Source organism: Drosophila ficusphila, unplaced genomic scaffold (assembly GCF_018152265.1).
Source record: "Drosophila ficusphila isolate 14025-0441.05 unplaced genomic scaffold, ASM1815226v1 contig_127, whole genome shotgun sequence".
Taxonomy (NCBI): Eukaryota; Metazoa; Arthropoda; class Insecta; order Diptera; family Drosophilidae; genus Drosophila; species Drosophila ficusphila.
This window is the reverse complement of record NW_025064016.1, coordinates 464,726-483,017: the sequence shown is the minus strand read 5'-3', so window position 1 is coordinate 483,017 and position 18,292 is coordinate 464,726. Positions and strand designations below refer to the sequence as shown.

General features: G+C 40.9%; 5 protein-coding genes across 5 annotated transcripts in view; 2 read left to right on the top strand and 3 right to left on the bottom strand.

Moving 5' to 3' along the window:
• Positions 1–6,160: 6,160 nt before the first annotated feature.
• Positions 6,161–6,672, bottom strand: LOC108102225. Its single transcript, XM_043209447.1, has one exon. The coding sequence runs from the start codon at positions 6,590–6,592 to the stop codon at positions 6,257–6,259; it is 336 nt and encodes a 111-aa protein (XP_043065382.1). The 5' UTR covers positions 6,593–6,672; the 3' UTR covers positions 6,161–6,256.
• Positions 6,673–9,397: 2,725 nt separating this feature from the next.
• Positions 9,398–10,332, bottom strand: LOC108092674 (the record flags this gene model as incomplete). Its single annotated transcript, XM_043209453.1, has 1 exon — positions 9,398–10,332. A coding segment is annotated over exon 1 (261 nt), but the record flags the coding sequence as incomplete, so codon positions are not given.
• Positions 10,333–10,603: 271 nt separating this feature from the next.
• Positions 10,604–12,531, top strand: LOC108092755 (60 kDa heat shock protein homolog 2, mitochondrial). Its single transcript, XM_043209429.1, has one exon. The coding sequence runs from the start codon at positions 10,730–10,732 to the stop codon at positions 12,413–12,415; it is 1,686 nt and encodes a 561-aa protein (XP_043065364.1). The 5' UTR covers positions 10,604–10,729; the 3' UTR covers positions 12,416–12,531.
• A 984-nt stretch (positions 12,532–13,515) lies between these two features.
• The window catches only part of LOC108092726, a 28,955-nt gene continuing 24,178 nt past the window's right edge, over positions 13,516–18,292 (bottom strand). The window contains exon 3 of the mRNA XM_017192455.1: positions 13,516–13,701. The gene's annotated coding sequence lies outside the window, so the exon portion shown is untranslated. The remainder of the gene's footprint in view (positions 13,702–18,292) is intronic.
• LOC108092725 (very-long-chain (3R)-3-hydroxyacyl-CoA dehydratase 3) lies at positions 14,797–16,409 on the top strand. The gene is made up of 4 exons (XM_017192454.2): positions 14,797–15,022; positions 15,098–15,449; positions 15,510–15,855; positions 15,921–16,409. Exons 1-4 carry the CDS (start codon positions 14,942–14,944, stop codon positions 16,255–16,257), a joined length of 1,116 nt encoding a protein of 371 aa, XP_017047943.1. The 5' UTR covers positions 14,797–14,941; the 3' UTR covers positions 16,258–16,409.

Sequence of the window (18,292 nt, the reverse complement as noted above, 5' to 3'; positions counted from 1 at the left end):
GCGCTCTCCCTTTAATCTTGCCGACTTAAAATCTCAACAGAAAACCTGACAAATACCAAATTCGTATATATGTATATATATATATTTCGAACTGCAGCCGATGGAGCAGCGATTCTGTGGAAATTTCACTCAATTTATTCACGGCTCGTGTGGAAAATCTGAAAATGCACGAATAGCAGAGATTGCATTCTGCTGCCAAGTTGTCTGGAACTGCGTTCCGGTTCATGATTCCCTATAAGGCCCCCATTCCATTGGCAAATTGGTAACGGCACTCCACTGACCCTCCAAGTTGGCTGAAAGTTTTAAGTGGCGCACATTGCCTGATTGGCTGCTTCGGCTAATTGAAATCTTGAGAACGGGCGCCAAGGATAACTCAGAACCTGTTGTAATTATTTTTGTTGCAATGCAAATGGCGAGAAGTTTCTGAGCCTCCCCAGCGGCTTTATAATTTCCCAACAAAAATAAAGTTTTGAGATATTTTTACAACTCATAAGTGGAAATTAAAAGCAAGGATTGCTATAAAGTTCAGTAAATATTAATAATAATCTTTCCGACAAAATTCTTGTTGAACTTAATCTTACTTTCTAACAGTTTAGTGATAAACTATTCCTTTTGTTGCTCAACTCAAATTGGAATTGTTTTTGGTAGCGATTCAAGATATCCATTTTGCCGTATAAACTCTAGACAGCCCCGTTTGTGAGCCAAGAAAAACAAACGTCAACTGTCAAGGAAACAGAAAGCAAACGAGAGGAGGGCCACTTGCATGGAACGAAGTGCGGCTGGGTAACAAATCTAATAAGTTAGCCAGCAGAAAACGCTGGAGCAAACAAACTCAGCCGCATTTATCTCGACCGCAAAAAAGACTGCCATATTTCATTTTAAATGCAGCACCTGCAGCTAGACGAGCCAGGAATTTTCCGGGGACGAAAAAGCAAAAAAAGTGAAATACGCACATACTCGCTCGCATGAAAAATGCTGAAAACGAAATGTCAACGAGGCAAAGTTGAGGACACAAAAAAATTAAAAAAGGCGGAGGAACTGTGGCAGGACGAGGCCAAAAGGCGGCCGACCACAGGAGCGGCAGCTGTAATCAACAACATCAGCATAAACTTGGCCGAGACACACACAAAAACATCAAGCCGGCGATAGGACACTGTTAGAAAATCCGTGCAAAAGTTTTTACCCAACCGCCATCCAACCCACACAACTGCAATGGGGGCGTGACTTTCGGGGGAGGCGGAGGAGGAGGAGGAGGAGGAGGGGGTTGGGCCAACAAGACATATCTAATAACATTAAGTAGTTTGCGCGTCGTTTGAATTATGGCCACGTTCGCCGACGGCAGCCTGTGCGATGAGTGCTAAGCAGCTACTGCGAATATGGCCAACCATTTGGGCCTAGTTTTTGCAAGCGTTTAATTCGTATGCGTTCGTTGGCCACTTTGCACTACTTTCGCTTCCTTGGCCGGGCTGAAACTGAATTTTGAAAAATTGTTACCAGGCACGGAAGGTAACCGGACTAATGTGGGCGAAAGCGGGCCAAACGCTCCCTGAAGGTCAACTGGGAGAGCGAAAGGTCCTTGGCTTGGTTTTAAAACCAATTTGAAACATGAACTATGGTGTAAAATGAGGCTAGGCACCTTTAAAATGTCAAAAACTAATAATTCTGGTCATAATATGAATGCTAATCTTATATTTGCATGAAGTGGAAGTGAAGTTTTAGATTTTTTATTGAGGAAATAATTTAAATATAAATGTAGTTCTATATGTAAGGTAATATTTAACTTGTAAAAAAAAGTTTTTATTCTACAAAAGATTATTTAAGGCTTTTACCAACATAAAACAAACAACTAAACATTTATTTATTTATTTATTTACTACAAGTAAATAACACTTTCAATTACCCGATTTTTAAAAACGATAGTAAAGCTGCGATAACAATTTTTTCAATTTTCGTCCAAGCATCAAAATTTGGTGTGTATTTTAAAAGTTTCAGTTTGACTTATTTTAAAGATCTTATCTTATTTGAAAGTTATGAAAAGTTTAACGAAACTAAATTGTTTCAAGCATATGTAAGCAAATACTGTAACGTGCTCCTTGACCGCAACTTTTTGATTGCATTTTATCCACATTTGAGTGCGAGCAAATGACTTAATATAATGTGATATATTTTGAAAATTATATCATATCCTTTATGGCTGCGTCGCTTGCCAAAAACAAACAACGAAAGGTCAAAGGTAGGACCGCCCCGGGCAGCCCTCAACACTCCAGTGAGAACACGAGAAACGAGAAACGTGTGCCGCAAACAACCAACAACACCTGAACAAAGTTGTCTCGACTGGCAGACAACGACAACGACAACGACGACGACGACGACGATGACGACGCCAATGCCAAAAGCGAAAAGTGAAAAGCGTAAAAAGGGGAACTTTTCGCAGAGACAACTTTTCATTTGCATTTTTTCATATTTTTCAAGATGCGCGACGGCGAGATACTTTCGTTGCCCACTGTGCATGTGTGCATGCGTGTGCCTGGCCTAATTAAAACGATTGTGGCGTTAATGTAATTGCTCGGAAATGAGTAACGCTCCTGTGGCAACAAATTAGCAGCACATTACATGTAAACAACTGCACCAAGTGCCTACAGCTCAACTGGAAAGTGCTCATAATTTATCGACATTAGACGACTAACACGGCATTCTCAACGGAACTTTAACTGCAAAATTGATATTTCTGCCCCGATAAGCCGCTCGATTACATGAATTACATCAACGGTCGATTAAGTATGCATATGCATATAGATATAAGCGTATATATAATCACTTTTCACGTTTGGTTTGCGGCGGCTGTCATTATCATTTTTCATGCTGCCTCGTTGGATTGTGTTTGGTTACTTATTGTTAGCAGCTGTATATACATTCTTCCCTTTTTCGTGTCTCGTTTGTTTGCCTGACTTCTTTCGCAGGTCTCAGGTTTCCCTTTATTATTACTTATCCGCAATTCAATTTATCATTATTTATGCGTTATGAATTGTTTTGATTATGTAAGGCCGTTCAGATTTATCTTTTGTGGCGTACGGTTTAGCCCTTGAATTTATAATGCGACAGTCCTTAAGTGAAGTAAAAGGTAATATTTTCCATCGAAACATTTTGTTGATTGAATTAGTAGTTAAAATTATTTTTTAATACCAAATCGATGCCATTTTCAAAGTCCGCATACTAAATATTTACAAATGTATGAAGTAAACATAATTGCCCCTCTTTAAATATCATTTAGATAATTAAATTAATAAACAATTCATTAAACATTCAAAGAAATAAGTTTTAAATCATTTACTAAATTTATCGCAAACATTGATCACGTTAAATATTTTGTTGATTTAGTTATTAATACAATTGGTTATTGATACAATTAATTAATTGATAAATGCTTATTAATTTAGTTTCAAGCAAATCGGTATTATTTTATGTAGATTATTATAAGTTTTTTTTGTTATTCACGAAATAAATCATCCTAGCTATTTTCTTTTTGCTGTAGTTTTCCTTTAGAAGAAATTGCTTTATTAAATTTTTTACAGTTGGCATTCATTTATTATTAAATTTGATTTTATAAGTGGGTCACGATATTTATACGATTCATATTAATATTCAATTTGTCGGCCCTTGAATTTTGCTTTATAATGCACACATGTCAATCAGAGTAATTGAAGGTGTAACTTAAAAGGTTCTGCTTTCAGTCGCTTTCCTTTCTATTATTGATTGATTCGGATATATATTGAGTGTTGTTGTTTGCGTTAGTTTTGCATATTTGCAGTTGTCACTCAAGCGACGCCGCCGTGTTTGGTGGATCCCAGCTCCTGATTTCCGATTTCCACCTTACCTGCAGGACACGACTCGTAGGACGAGCTGTTGGGTTGGCCACCCAGCGACGTCGGAGTGACAATTACAGGACTGCCGATCGGATTGTTGTGGTCACCTTGATACGGTTGTGATTGTAATTCCATATTACATTTGCACTGCAATTTTTGCATTATTTATTCTGCACGAAACTCCCTTCGCCGCAGCCAGTTGGGAACCGAATTAATTATTAACCGCATACTTTGCACACTAACATCTCAGGTGGGCGTTAGTCCTAACTTTTCCTTAGCTTTCCCTTTTTTCCTTTGCGTATCGCGTGTATATATATAAATATATATATATTTTTTTTATTTTTTTAGTGCTCCCGACGACGAGTAGAAAAATGGTAGAAATTCATATTTTATAGGCGCGGACGCGTGGCGAACTGCAGCTCCCGAGCTCGGTGCCGTTGTGTGCTGGGTGTGCTGTCGAGCGGCGAGGACGACGACGACGACGGCGACGGCGACGACGGTGACGGCGACGGACGACGGAGAGCCAGCCAGCAGGACAGGAGACGGCAGCCAGCAGCAGGACACGCGCGAACGGGCACAACAAAAAAACACGACTGAGGCCGCCCAACGGCCACCAACGAATAACGAGGCGAAATTGAAAGCGAGCGATTGCCGCGCACAGCCGATGGATGGCTCGTTTTCGAATCGGACTCGTTTCCAGGATACTCAGTGTTAAGGATTCAGGTTGAACGAAATTGAAAGCGTTGGCCGCCGCCCGAAGTGGGTCGCTCGCTCGTCCTGCATTGCAGCAGGAGCGAAGGAGCAGAGGAGCAGAGAAGCCGAGGAGCGGGAGCAGCCCAAGCAGGAGCAACTGAAGGCATGTAAACAAAGCCAGGACGAAGCTCGAAGCCAGGTAAGGATGCGGAGCCGAGAGCCGATTGCCCATAGACCCACACAACCGAGCGCCAAATCCTGCCAACCGAAGGGTCCTTCTCCGCTCCCAGCTGAGCGCTGCGCTCTGCTTTAAAAGCTCGCGCTCACGCTTTACCGCTCAGCTGTGCGTGGGCGTTGCAAACAGCTGATGGCTGACAGCGCTCTCTCAGCGACCCTTCTCTTGGCCTACTTTGGTGACATTGCTTAGGCACTGAGAAAAAAAAACAGTTGCACTTGGTAATCACAAAAAACTCAAAAACATTTTTCATTTCAACAACGCATTGTTATTACAAAAAATATTAAAAATGTTTTAAACATTAGGCCATTCAAAAAGTGATACTAAAATTAGTTTTTTCTAAAAAAAACAAAAAAACTGAACTCGTAATCAAATTTATAATTAGTTGGCATTCACACACAATTTTTTTTTATTTTTTTCCCATTTTGGCAAAAAATGTGAACCTACTCCAATCAAAAAGTGTAGTTAAAAAAAATTTTTTTTAATTCACCCAAAAAGTAATTGAAATCGTTAGGTAAAAGAATTAGTTACTTGAAATAGTTCGCCACACATTTGCGGGTTTCCTTGCCTTTAGAAGAATGGATTTTGTTGTTGTTTTTTTCCAGTGTAAAAGCTCTTCAGCCCACACTCACACACTCAACTGCAATCCGAAGTGTGTTATCCTAGCTGACATTGTAAACATGACCAAAATGCATGTTCCCCAAGGTGCCAGCGTATTTGTGTGGGCGAGTGTGCGGGTGCAAAGCCACATTTGACGTGCCAGTGCCACATTCATTTGCATATCTGAGAGCGTTTTCAGGCTTACGCGCTAAGAGAGCGAGAGTGAGTGAGAGGGCGAGAGGGGGAGCGAAGGGGAGGGGGCGACCGCACACGCTCAAGTCTCATGTGTAAAGCATAAGATAAGTTCAACTTAATTAAAGTTTTAGTGGGGGACAAAACGTTGACTGCTTGGTTTTTCGGGCTCCTTGTTGCATAAATTATGACAATTGGCCATGCGGCTTACAAGATGCACACGAGACCTTGACTATTTCGTCTTATCATCATCATCATCATCATCGTAATTGCCACAAGTCGGTTTATTATTTATACACCACCCCCATCGTTCATAAATAAATCCGTGTAAGCTTTTATGTCTTTCTGAATTTTTCATTTCGGGTTGCCATAAACATTAGGGTTTGGTCAGGCATTGAACAAGCTGCATAATCCCAAGTTTAAGTCATAATTGGGAATCAAATCCCACCTAAACTGTGTTTGATTTTTTGATTGTAACTGGAGATTGGATTGGAGATTAGTTTAAACTGTTACCTAAGCTACAAGTTTAAGGTTCACAGAAATAATATTAAAACCTATTGCTCACCTCTTACTTTAATGTATTTGTTTTTAATTCTGTGAATTATATATTTAGTCTGGCTTAAAAGCATTTAAGTCTCTTTAGTATTTTATAAAATCAAGGTATTCAAAGCAACTACTCATCATCTTCATCGCCATTATCTTCTTTGAAAGCTACTTGATCTAGTAGAACTCGGACCTCCTCATCATGGTCAGTTTGGCTCCTGACAAAACTTGAGGGCATTGGGTTAACATCCCGAAGCTTGTTAAGCTCCTTCGCCTCGCGTTGCTTAATAGCGGTCATTACTTGGTGATAAGTCTGAGCCTCATGCTCCTGGTGGGCCAAAAGGATGATGGACTGCATTTCTTTTTCAGCACGTTGCTCGGCCGTAATTTTAGAGGAGGGACCCAGTTCGGTATTATCTACTTCCTCATTGGCACCGACATCATAGCACGAATAGACCGCAAACATTTTAATATTAAATTATTACAGTAAATCCAAAATGAGGATGTAGTTTATTTGTATATTAGATACATTCAACAGATTTTTCAAAGTTTGCTTGCATATTGTCAGCTAAGAGATTTTCTTTTCGTAATGCTTAACAATTTATAAATTCGCTACTGTTTTTTTTTTTTGGAAATTTTTGTAAAAAAAGTGCAATCTTCATTTTTGTTAAGTTAAAAAAGAAAAAAATTCTGAGCCCCAAAGAAAAATGAATATTGAAACATCAACAAGTTGCTACTGTAAACAGTTTTTTTTTTTTATCGAATAAGCGCGTAGTACGATAAACTTAATGTTTTATTATTGGGGTAGGAAACTACAATTGTTTTGGCTCAAAGTTGTGTAAGTTAGAAAGCCAGGACATTCAGAAAGCTGTTGTCGTAGGTCCTTTGTCAAAACTGTAAAGCTTCATGTAAAAGCTTTTCTTGGTTCTTGTCTCCATTGTGGTGAGTTTTGTTTTCGATATTTGTTGTTGGGGTAGGCTTAGGAAGTATTTTTTTTGAAAAACATTAATATTTATAAGAAAACTTTAAGTAAAAGTTTATCTTTTCAAACAAAAAAAAAGATTTTTTCGGGTTTTGCAAAACTAATTATTAAAGTAAAACACTTTTAATATTTGTTTGGTCACAAAACTATGAAACATTGTATTTAGCAAGAAGTTATACTTGTTTTTTTAATAAAGGGCCTTAAATGTCAGAACAGCTCCAACTGCAATTATGAGTTAATCACTGACTTCCCAATTATCTCACTTTCTAACTTTCTCCTGAGGCTTAGTTGTAAACAAATGTTTGCTAATTTAGGCAGGTCCCATCTATTTTTACCATGTCAAGGCCATGCATTAGAGCCGAACTTATTGATTAAAGTAACCGGTGTCAGTGCCGCCACCCCCCCAAAGCCTTCTATCTAAATAAATTATGGGCTCCTGCTCACGAGTGGTCGGCGACAAGTTCGCCACGCATTGTAACAGCGGAATAATAAAAGGTGCCATTGCGTCCGAGAACCAAAACAAAGCCAAAGACCACCACCTATTCAATTATGACCAACGACAATGCCGGTAATGATTAAAAATTCCATTTGTGGCCGTCGGTCAGCAAAAAGGCGTGATAAACAATATACCGTCACGCACTCGGGCACTTGTAACGAATTACCGAAAATTCAATCAGGTACCATTAATTTTAATTGGTTTACTGGGATACAAACAATTGTGATAACTATTTATTGGAAACCTACAAATTGTGCCTTTGATTTGAGAATTATTTTTTTAAAAACCAAAAGCATTTCAATCTTGTTGTTTGTTTGTACATTTGGTAATCACTTGGAATTATGTGTCTTTCTCTGATATTTAAATGTAGTATCCCGCTCAAATTAGGTATATAGAAAAGTTAATTATGTAGCAAACACATACTTCACATTGAGTAGGGCTATTAGCTAACATCTAATATCTTTCATACTCTTATAATTAAGTACTTTTAATAAGTAGCAGAAGTAGTTAGGAAGTTAGGAAAACCATTATTTACGATTAAAATTCTCATATCCAAGGAAAATAAATTAAAGCTGAAAAAGTTGTATTAAGTAATTTTGCATTTCTGGCTGACATTCACTTTAATATTCCCAGCCTTGATGGCCACATGTCGTATACGCGATGGAGTAACCGAGTTTTCTAATCCCGACCATGACCAAGAACAACAAAACTCTGCTCACAAAGGGCCACATAAAGTTGGCGCCAGTAGAAGAAGCAAAAAAACAAGAAAGGAAGCTAGCTTCGGCAAGCCGAAGCTTATATACCCTTGCAGTTACTAAATATGTCGAACAAATACATAAAAGCTAAAGAGCATCGAAGCTATGACGATTTTTCTATTAATTTTCCATATTGTTTATATGACAGCTCTATGATATAGTCGTCCGATTTTAATGAAATTTAACTTGTAACTCAAGACTCATTAGAAAACTCTATATTCCAAAAATTATTATTGTCTGATGAAAAACAACGAGGTTATATTTATATTTCCGTTATTTCTATATAGATTTTTCGATCTTTCCTATGGCAGCTCTATGATATAGTACTCTGATTTTTATGAATTTTTTTTTCAATTTAAGAGTATTTAAAAAACTTTATGTTCCAAAAATCATGCTCGTGGCATTAAAAACAACGACATTATAATTTTTTTCCATTATTTATATATATATATTTTGATCTCTCCTATGGCAGCTATATGATAGAGTCATCCGATTTTGATAAAATTTAATCCGAAATTCAATAGCAGTTAGAAAACGCCATCTGGAAGGAATCAAGTCGATCTGATCAAAAACAACGGTGTAAAAATTTTTTATTTCATTCTCTTGTATGGGAGCTATCCGATATAGTCGCCCGATCCGGCTCGTTCCGACATATATACTGCGTGCAACAACTACACAACTTTTGGGAAAGTTTCAGCGAGATAGCTTTAAAACTGAGAGACTAGTTTACATAGAAACCGACAGGAGGACAGACAGACAGACAGACAGACAGACAGACAGACAGACAGACGGACAGACGTACATACATATTTCGATTCAGATGGTGATGCTGATCAAGAATATATATACTTTATGGGGTCTGAGGTGTCTCCTTCACTGCGTTGCAAACTTCTGACTGAAATTATAATACCCTTTGCTCTGCAAGGGTATAAAAATGGCAAAAAATGAGTAGGGAAATAGCAAAGCGCTGCTTTTGGGGAAATCCCCAGAGGAAAATCCTCCGTTTTCGCTTTTTGCATGCAAAGCAAAGTGAAGTGAATCTGGGGCGTTGCACCGACTTGTTGCACTTACATTTCCGTTGCTGCCATCGTTGGCTGTTTCCGTTGCATCCAGTGGCAGATGCAACTGGGAGACGGCCGGCGTGGGTGTGGGCGTGGCCTGGGGCGGTGGCAACTCGCCGCCATAGTAATCCGCGACACTTGGAACCAACAGGACGCCCACTTTGTTGCGGGCCACCTGCTGAGTGGTGTTGCGACGATGCCGCGCGGGCAACATCATTCGGTGGGCCACCAAAGCCATGATTCGCTATTTGGAAAAACACCTCACGATTTTCCCGGAATATTTTCGAAATATTTCAGAATTTTTTTTGGGGCACACGCGGAGGGCAAATCAAAGCAGCGTTTGCCTTAAGGAAATGCTCGACGCCAACTGAGAGACACCAAAAAGAAAAAAACAGAAAAACAACCAGCGAACGAAAAACGAAAAGCGAAACTTTCAACGCACCGGAAAGAGGCGAAAGACGAAAGGAAATGGCCGACAGCTCTCTCGCTCGCTCTCACACACACCGACACAATCGTTTGTCCTTTCGGTTAGCCTGGTTGTGTGCGTGTGTGTGTCTGTTTGCGTACTAAACGCCGCATGTTTGATGAGCGTTTTGTTGTTGCTTCTTTAACGTTAATATTAATGGCGGAATCACATTGTCTGCGCGGAGTGTGTGTCGGTGTGAGCAGGATGTCTGTGTCTGTGTGTGAGTGTGGCGACCGTCGTGTCTGCTGCCTAGCCGCGAATGTATGAGTGCCACCGTCTGCGTGTGTGTTAGTTTACCAACACGTGCACGCCACATTTAATAAACGAATGCCGAAAAACAAGCAGGAAACATGGCGCAAATGTAATATTTGTTGTTAAAATAAAATGACGAAACGGAAAACAAGTTGGAACATAATAAAGTGTCACTTCGGCACAGGTGACTTTTGAATACGCTTTGAGTTTTATTTTTTTGAATATTTGTAGGTCTATTTTAGTAAAACAAAGTTTTTTAAATTTATTTTACTAAAACATTTTTAATTTAATTCAACAAAAATGTATTTAAATATATATTTAACTAATAATTATTTAAACTCGAATTTTTATAAATCAAATACTAAACTTTAGTTAAACAAATTATATCTCTTAACCAAAGCCTTTATAAAAAGCAAACAAAAAAAAGTGCACTGATTTTCTTTTCTAAATTCTCAGTTATCTACAAAGCTTGCCAATTGAAGGGTACTAAATATAATTTACACAATAGTAGAAAATTGTACAAATTGTAGAAATTTGGAAACGAATAAGCAAAATTCTCTATCAAGAACTTTAGAATTAGGAAAAAGGACCATGATGCTGAACAGATTGAGCTGGTGTTGTGGCACCGGCCTGCGCTCCTTCGCCAAGGACGTTCGCTTTGGCGTCGAAGCGCGCAGTCTGCTCCTGCAGGGAGTGAACACCATGACCAACGCGGTGGCAGCCACTTTGGGTCCCAAAGGCAGGAATGTGCTCATCGAACAGCTGCTGATATCGCCAAGGATCACCAAGGATGGCAGTACGGTGGCCAACAGTGTGCAGCTCAGGGATCGTCGCCAGGATATGGGTGTCCAGCTACTCCGCCAGGCGACCAACAATACCAACAACTTGGTGGGCGATGGCACCACCACTGCCACGATCCTTGCCCGTGGAATTGCCTGTCAGGGAATGCATGCGATTCGTCAAGGACAAATTAATGTTCAGTTGCTAAGGGAGGGTATCCTTCAAGGATCCGATGTGGTGTGCGAAGCTCTGGGAAAGATGTCCCAATCGGTAGAGACCATTGGCCAAGTGGAAGCCGTGGCCAAAGTAGCCTTGAATGGAGATGAACGACTGGCCGAAATGATTGGCGACACCATCATGGAGTTGGGAGAATGTGGAGTAGTCCTTGTGAAGGAGTCTAGTGGTCCCTTAGACGAGGTTAGGTTTTCTCAAGGCGCTACCTTGCCATCGGGTTATTGTTCCCCAATGTTTGCAAACAAAAGTAGACGCAGCAAGGTGGAGTTTGGAAACTGCTTATTACTTCTCACCTTGGCCAAGATTGATCAGCTGGAACAGATACTTCCCGTTTTGGAGTTGGCAAAGTTGAAGGAGAAACCTCTTTTGATTATAGCCAAGGATTTTTCGAGTGATTTGATTAAGATCCTGGCACTCAACCATTTGCATGGTCGAGTGCAGGTTTGTATCGTTAAAGCACCTAGCTTTGGTGAAGAACAGCGATTGGAAATGCAGGATTTGGCGTTGGCCATGGGTGCCCATCTTCTGGAGGGTGCTTCCTGCTTAAGGGAACTAAAGGAAGAGGATCTGGGCGAGGTGGGATCGGTAGTGGTTACTGCCAAGGAGACGCACCTTATGCAGCCAGTTGGAGTCAACGAGGATCAGCTGCAGAGTCGCATTGATTACCTTCGTGAGCTGGTTGGTGAGGCACTTACCGAAGAGGAGCAGGATCGGCTGAATATACGACTGGGTCGATTGCAGGGCTATCTGGCCACCATTTACTTGGGTGGCAATAGTGAACTGGAGGCAACCGAGAGAAAGGATCGCTTCAACGACGCCATGCATTCCGTGCGAGTGGCAATTAGTGATGGAGTTGTTCCCGGTGGTGGAACCGCTTTTCTGCGCTGTATTCAAGCTCTGGATGAATTACCCCCCGCGGAGGTGATGGAATACCAGGTGGGCAGGGAAATTGTGAAGGATGCCCTTCGGCTTCCTTGTTATACAATCGCCAAAAATGCTGGAGTGGATCCCAACGAGGTTCTTCAAAAAGTATTAGCAGGCACTGGCAGTTTTGGATACGATGCCGCAAAAGGGGAGTATGGAGATCTCATGGAATGCGGAATTGTGGATCCCACGAATGTGATGCGAGCTGCCATTTCGGATGCCGCCGGAATCGCCTCACTTTTAGCCACCACCGAAGCGCTCATCACTAAGCAACCGATCAAACCGAAGATTGCCAAGAATCAGGTTACCCAGGATCTGGCCAAACTTGTTGGCATGTAGTCGAATTTTTTAAAGTTAGTGAGGAAAAGTAAAGAATTGGTTTTAGAATTTTATCATCAGAAAAGTAGGCTATGAAAAATCTCGCTTAAACTAATAAATTCTATGTTGAAATAGCAGATTAAAAGCTCGTTTTTAATGGTAGAGTTCTTTATTTATTTAAATACTAACGAATATATACGCAATGCAGAAAAACATTTTAAAAGAAAATTTAAAAAGCAATTATTCAAATTCTACCTGAAATCCTCACTGAAAGTTATTATTAACAACATTTTTTATCATTCTGCACTTTAATATATTTACTATATCGAACTTACTATAGACAGTAATAAAGTTTCTCTTTGAGCGACGTTTGCAGTGTATTTGTGGTTCTCCCCATTTATGACATGTCTCCTTGTCGAATCCCTAATTTGAACATATACGAACACGCATGCCGCATTCAATAGACCCCGACTCCTTTGCCACACACAAATAACGCTCAGTCAGAAGTTGACGTCCTTCGGCTCCTGTTCACTCACTCGACACAATTCCAACTTGACCTTAACCATTTGCTGCGTTTTGTTTGGGCGCCAATGGACAACAAACAAAGGCGAGTGGTGGGGGAAAAATTGAGGAAATGTCAGCAGCCGCAATTCTATTTATCACAAAATATATGGGCGTTACATATAGGGGCCATATGTATATATCATTTAGGTAAGCATATAGCGGTGTCATTAACGGTGATTAGGCGCACTTGAGTGCTGGAGCTGGCAGCACGTATACGCCACGATGGACTGGCCAAGGGAAACATCTGTTTATTAAGCCGGTTGACCTTCCCATACGCATGCACCCACACACATACACACACACACACAAAACCAGCATGCATAATTAACCGGCATGGGATATTTTTGGGTCAGTGCCATCCATGGGTCGTTGTTCGTCTTCGCTGGCCACGAAATTGCACTCTAAATAATGCAACAGGACCTCTTAGAGGTAAATCAATAAAATTGGTGGATAAAGAATTTAAGAAGTTGCCTGAGAACTTTGCAATGCTAGCGATGTTTAAATACAACAGTTATAGAAGCTTACGAGTAGACTTACCTTGACACGAAGATACAGATACGGATACGGATACGGATACGGATACAGCTAAGCATATACATATAGATAGATGGGCGGTACGATATAGGTGCCTGGGCTGAGGACGCCGGGTCTAACGGTTCTTGAGAAAGCGCAGCATTTTGCGCCGCCCGATTCTTTGTGCCTATGCCTGTGTGCAAAATGATATGGGACCGTGCTGTCGATGGCTGTGAATGAGATATAGAAAATACTTATCGGGATTAGCGATTGCGATTCCCCAATTCCTGGCTCACACGTATGCTCCATTGCTGTTGCTCCAGTTACCCGGTTTATTGTTCGTAAATAGAAAATCCGACGACAAAACAACAAGCCTGACAAGTTGTCGCCTCTTGTTTTAGCAACGAACCCACCACCTCCCATTATAATTTCCCAAAAAAGGAAGGAAGCGTAAAGGACAACACCAAGCTGCCATGTCTGGCAATACAACAGGGATATACACGAGCACAAACACCCAACCGAGGTCCTCGACTTGGCCGAGTGTTTTTTTCGTATTTTTTTTCGTTTATTTTGCTTTGTTTTTTGCCCTGTTGTCTGACAACTTCCGACCCATAAATCAAAATGACCCGAAACGTGCGGCAAAGAAGAATAGCCAACAAAAAGTTCATCAAATTTAGCCAAGGATATTTAGGGCACATTTTTTAGACGATTATAATTTTTAGGACCTATTAAAAATAGCTTAGTGTAAAATAAGTTTAAACTTTTTTAGTATACAAATTTTTTTCACGAAAAACCGACAAAATCATACACTAGGAAGACATGTAAAAGTGATATAGTGAAATAGAGAGTTTTTTAAGGAAATTAATTTTCCTTGCTTATAGAAAACAATTTTCTGTTCTTAAAACTATGTATTTTGTATATGGTTTATGATATAACGGATTTATTTACATTTTAAATTAAAGTGCCTAGCGAGGTGCAAAACCATTTATTTTTATGTTTCCAACCAGGAAGAAAATTCTGGTATATAAAATATACCACACGTGTGGTGAATTTGTCACAGTCACACTGGCAGTGTTGGAAAACGTGGGAAGACCTTAGGGCTGCAGTCCCTTTGTTTACCAGCCGATTATTAAGTGAAAATTAAGGCAAATTATGGAGTATAGTAAGAATCTTATAATGAATCCATATTCCATACCAAAATATGGAAACAGAGAAGCCTAAAGACAGTTTTACAAATGTTCGAATCGAACCTGTAATCAAAAACCCTCAGTGATAACAGCGGATTTCAAATATCTGCGCCGCTCACTCACCCTGATTTGTTTTTGTGTGCGACCTTTACTCACTATTGCTGTTCCTTCGCACATGTTCGATGTGGTGAAAATTAAATGCTCGATTCAAACCAAATTGCAGAGGAGAACATATGGGACTAGTCAGTTCCCGGAGATGTTTTTATATTTTTAAAAAAGTTAAATGGCAAACCTCAGCCCGTTGGTCTACTGGTCGCAGACCAAACAAACGATACTACTAAAAGTCGACCTCAAGGATGCCAAGGTAGGTTGAATTGAAATTATACAGTTTTAAGCACCCCGGTGAAAAATCAATAATGGTAGCTGAAAATTTTCCCAGGGAGCTATCGCGGACTTTTCACCGGTTTCGGTGAACTTCAGTGCCAATGGACACGGAGCTCGAGGAGTGAATGCCTACAAATTTGAGCTGCACTTTTACGCCCTAATAGACGATGAGACGGCCACCTTTGCGGTTAGCGATAATAAAATCGAGCTGCAAATCCGGAAACTGGAGCCGGAATGGTGGCCCCGATTGGTGGCCACTCCCCAGAAGCCCCACTGGCTGAAAATCGACTTTGACCGCTGGCGAACCGAAGACGATGCTGAGCTGGAGGAGAAACCCAGAGATGTTCGACAGGATTACCAGAAGGAGTACGCCGAGCTGCAGAAACGCGAGTTGGGTTATATTAAAGGTTGTACATCTGCTGATATACATTTAATTTAGCGAGTATTTTACCCAATTTCTTTTCCAGAGAAAACCAAAAAGGTTTACATGATATTCTACAACCTGGCCATGTTCGTGGGCTACCTGTACATAATGGTCGTAATGGGAGTACTATACTACCGCGATGGCTACGATAGCATCAGCAAAACATACGCCAATGTGGGCAACGCCTTCAAGTTCATTCAGCTCCTGCAATATCTGGAAGTGATGCACCCCATCTTTGGCTACACAAAAGGTGGTCCGGTGGTGCCCTTCTTCCAGGTGTCTGGAAGAAACTTCATCCTGTTCCTTATGATCGAAATGGAGCCACGCATGCACGGAAAGCCCGTGGTTTTCTATGTATTCATAATCTGGTCTTTGGTCGAATTGGTGCGGTGAGTAGCCTCTTTATCGAAGAGTGAATGGATATCTTATCGAACAGTGAACTTTACTTCACTAGATATCCGTTCTACTTGGCCCAACTGCTTAATCGCGAGGTGGGCCTGCTCACCTGGCTGAGATACACCATCTGGATACCGCTCTACCCCATGGGCATCCTGTGCGAGGGCATCATCGTGCTGCGCAGCATTCCCTACGTCGAAGAAACGAAACGTTTTACCGTGGAAATGCCCAACCCTTGGAACATAACCTTCGACATGGTTCTCTTCCTGAAACTATACCTCCTGCTGCTCATAATGCCGGGCAGCTACCTAGTCATGTCCCACATGGCGAAGCTGAGATCCAAAAAGCTGGGAAAGGGACGCGCCAAGCGGAGGCAGCACCTCCACGCCGACTAGTCGATTGACACACTGCCAGGAGCAAGGTTCGTTCGACTCATGGCAGCAAGTTTTCCTATTTTCGTTTAGCGTAAACAAAAAGTCCAAAAAATATCTACATCCACCATACTATACAACTTTGACGTTCATTAAAATTTCTATCATAATGCAAATGTAAATTGTTTCCATTTCATCACAGTGGGCTTGGTCATGAGTTATATTTTCCAAATCTTAGATATTTAAAAATTCTTATAGTTATTCATAGCAGTAGCCATTTACGATATATATTTTGGGGTTATAATGGAGTGTGGCTTAAAAGTTACCAAACCATTTACCTCATTTAACATTGTTTTTTTTAATACAAGCTGCTCTAAATAAGCAACCAATAAATCATTATATAATATATCAAACTAAAGTAGCTAACAGGCAATAGAAAGTAATCACTTAATTGTATGACTATAGCCTTGAAAACTCTGTGGAATTTGTAAGCCTGAATTCGCTCCCCCATTTCCACGTTAAAATCGATATTTGTTCATAGAGTTGTTATATATTTTATACTCCCTTTTAATCCGATTGCTTTAAACATAATTCCTGCTAGTTTAGACTGATGCAGTTTTTGGCACAACTTTCGAATGTATATGTATGCTTTTTCGACCTTATCAGAAGGAAGTGCACTGATTTTTGAACAAAGTTACTATGTCAGAAAGCGGATACTTGAGGGGAATTTATGTATTTTTGTGTGCTCACTTGTGTGCAGATCTAAGCCAACATACCAAGAGACTCCGCGCACTGAGTGTTAGCATCCCGTCAGCCATTGGCTCTTGTCCCTCTTTCGCCGTTTGAAGGGTAATCCAATTTGCACTCGAGGACGATGCACAAGTAGCTCCTGATCCACTTGACCCGGAACTGGCTTTCAATTCTGGCTGAAGCTCAATGGCAGCTCCCAACTTTGTCATTTCTTTGAGAGGACGTCGCATGCACATGCGTTTATTATTTATGGGGAATATGGCGTGGTAAGACCTTTAATTATGTCCGAGTTCCGATTGCGTTTGGAACATCAATTGAAAGTGGGTGGTGAACGGAGTGCTGGCAGAGCCCCTACACTTGAGTTGGACAAAGTGGAACACTAATGGATTTGACGATAAAAGCAGCCGGCAGTTGTCACCTGCTGGGCGATATTAATGGCTCCAGCACGGGCCGCCAATTCGTCCAACAAGCCAGCGAAATTTATCCCCATCAAGTCCCTTTTCGCGTGAAATATTCATTGCAATTTGCACTCTCGCTCGGCTCGCCTGCACTTTTTTCCGTATTTTTTTTTTTTTTTTTTTTTTTTTTTTTAGTTTTTTTGAACCACGTACGGGGATACGGAACTGAGCCGAACCGGGGTTAACGCTCAACTAATCACCGACCATGGCCAGCCGGCAGCTAATAAACCTCCGAGAGAAAGGCCTGGTCACTTGCTGATAAATGGGTTTTTGATTAATGCCGAGCGCGATTGATTTTCGGCCACCGAGCAGTGGAGCCAGCGGTTTTAGCCGCCCATCCGGAGTCGGAAAAATGTGCGGATTTATGCCATCTGACAGCAGTCCACTGGCTAGATGAGATGAGAAAGTGCAGGCCTCAGCAGTTGCCTGCCTGCCTGCCTGCATTCATGATTTACCGCCTTCTGCAGCTTTTCGCTGCCACCCACTTTTCAGTTGCTCCCCTTTGTGGTGGCCATTTATCAACCGCGCCCCTGGCAGCCGGCAGCCCACTGGGGAAGGTCAGCAACTAAGCCACGCGCCCGAAACCAAAAATATGAACAATTGGCCCAGCGTAAATTGCACGCAATCAAAGATAAGTGCGCTGGTTGCCAGGCAATGGGGGAAATTCCAATACCAAGCCAGGGAAAAAGCTAACAAAAGGGGTTTGGAACAACTACTCAATTAAAAAAAAAAAATGAAGGAGCTTTCAAATTATATTTTAAAAGAAATTGAGAAATATATATTAATATATATTTTGTACTCTGGTCCGTATTTTGTATTATTTAATTTTTCTAATTAAGTATACGTAGTAA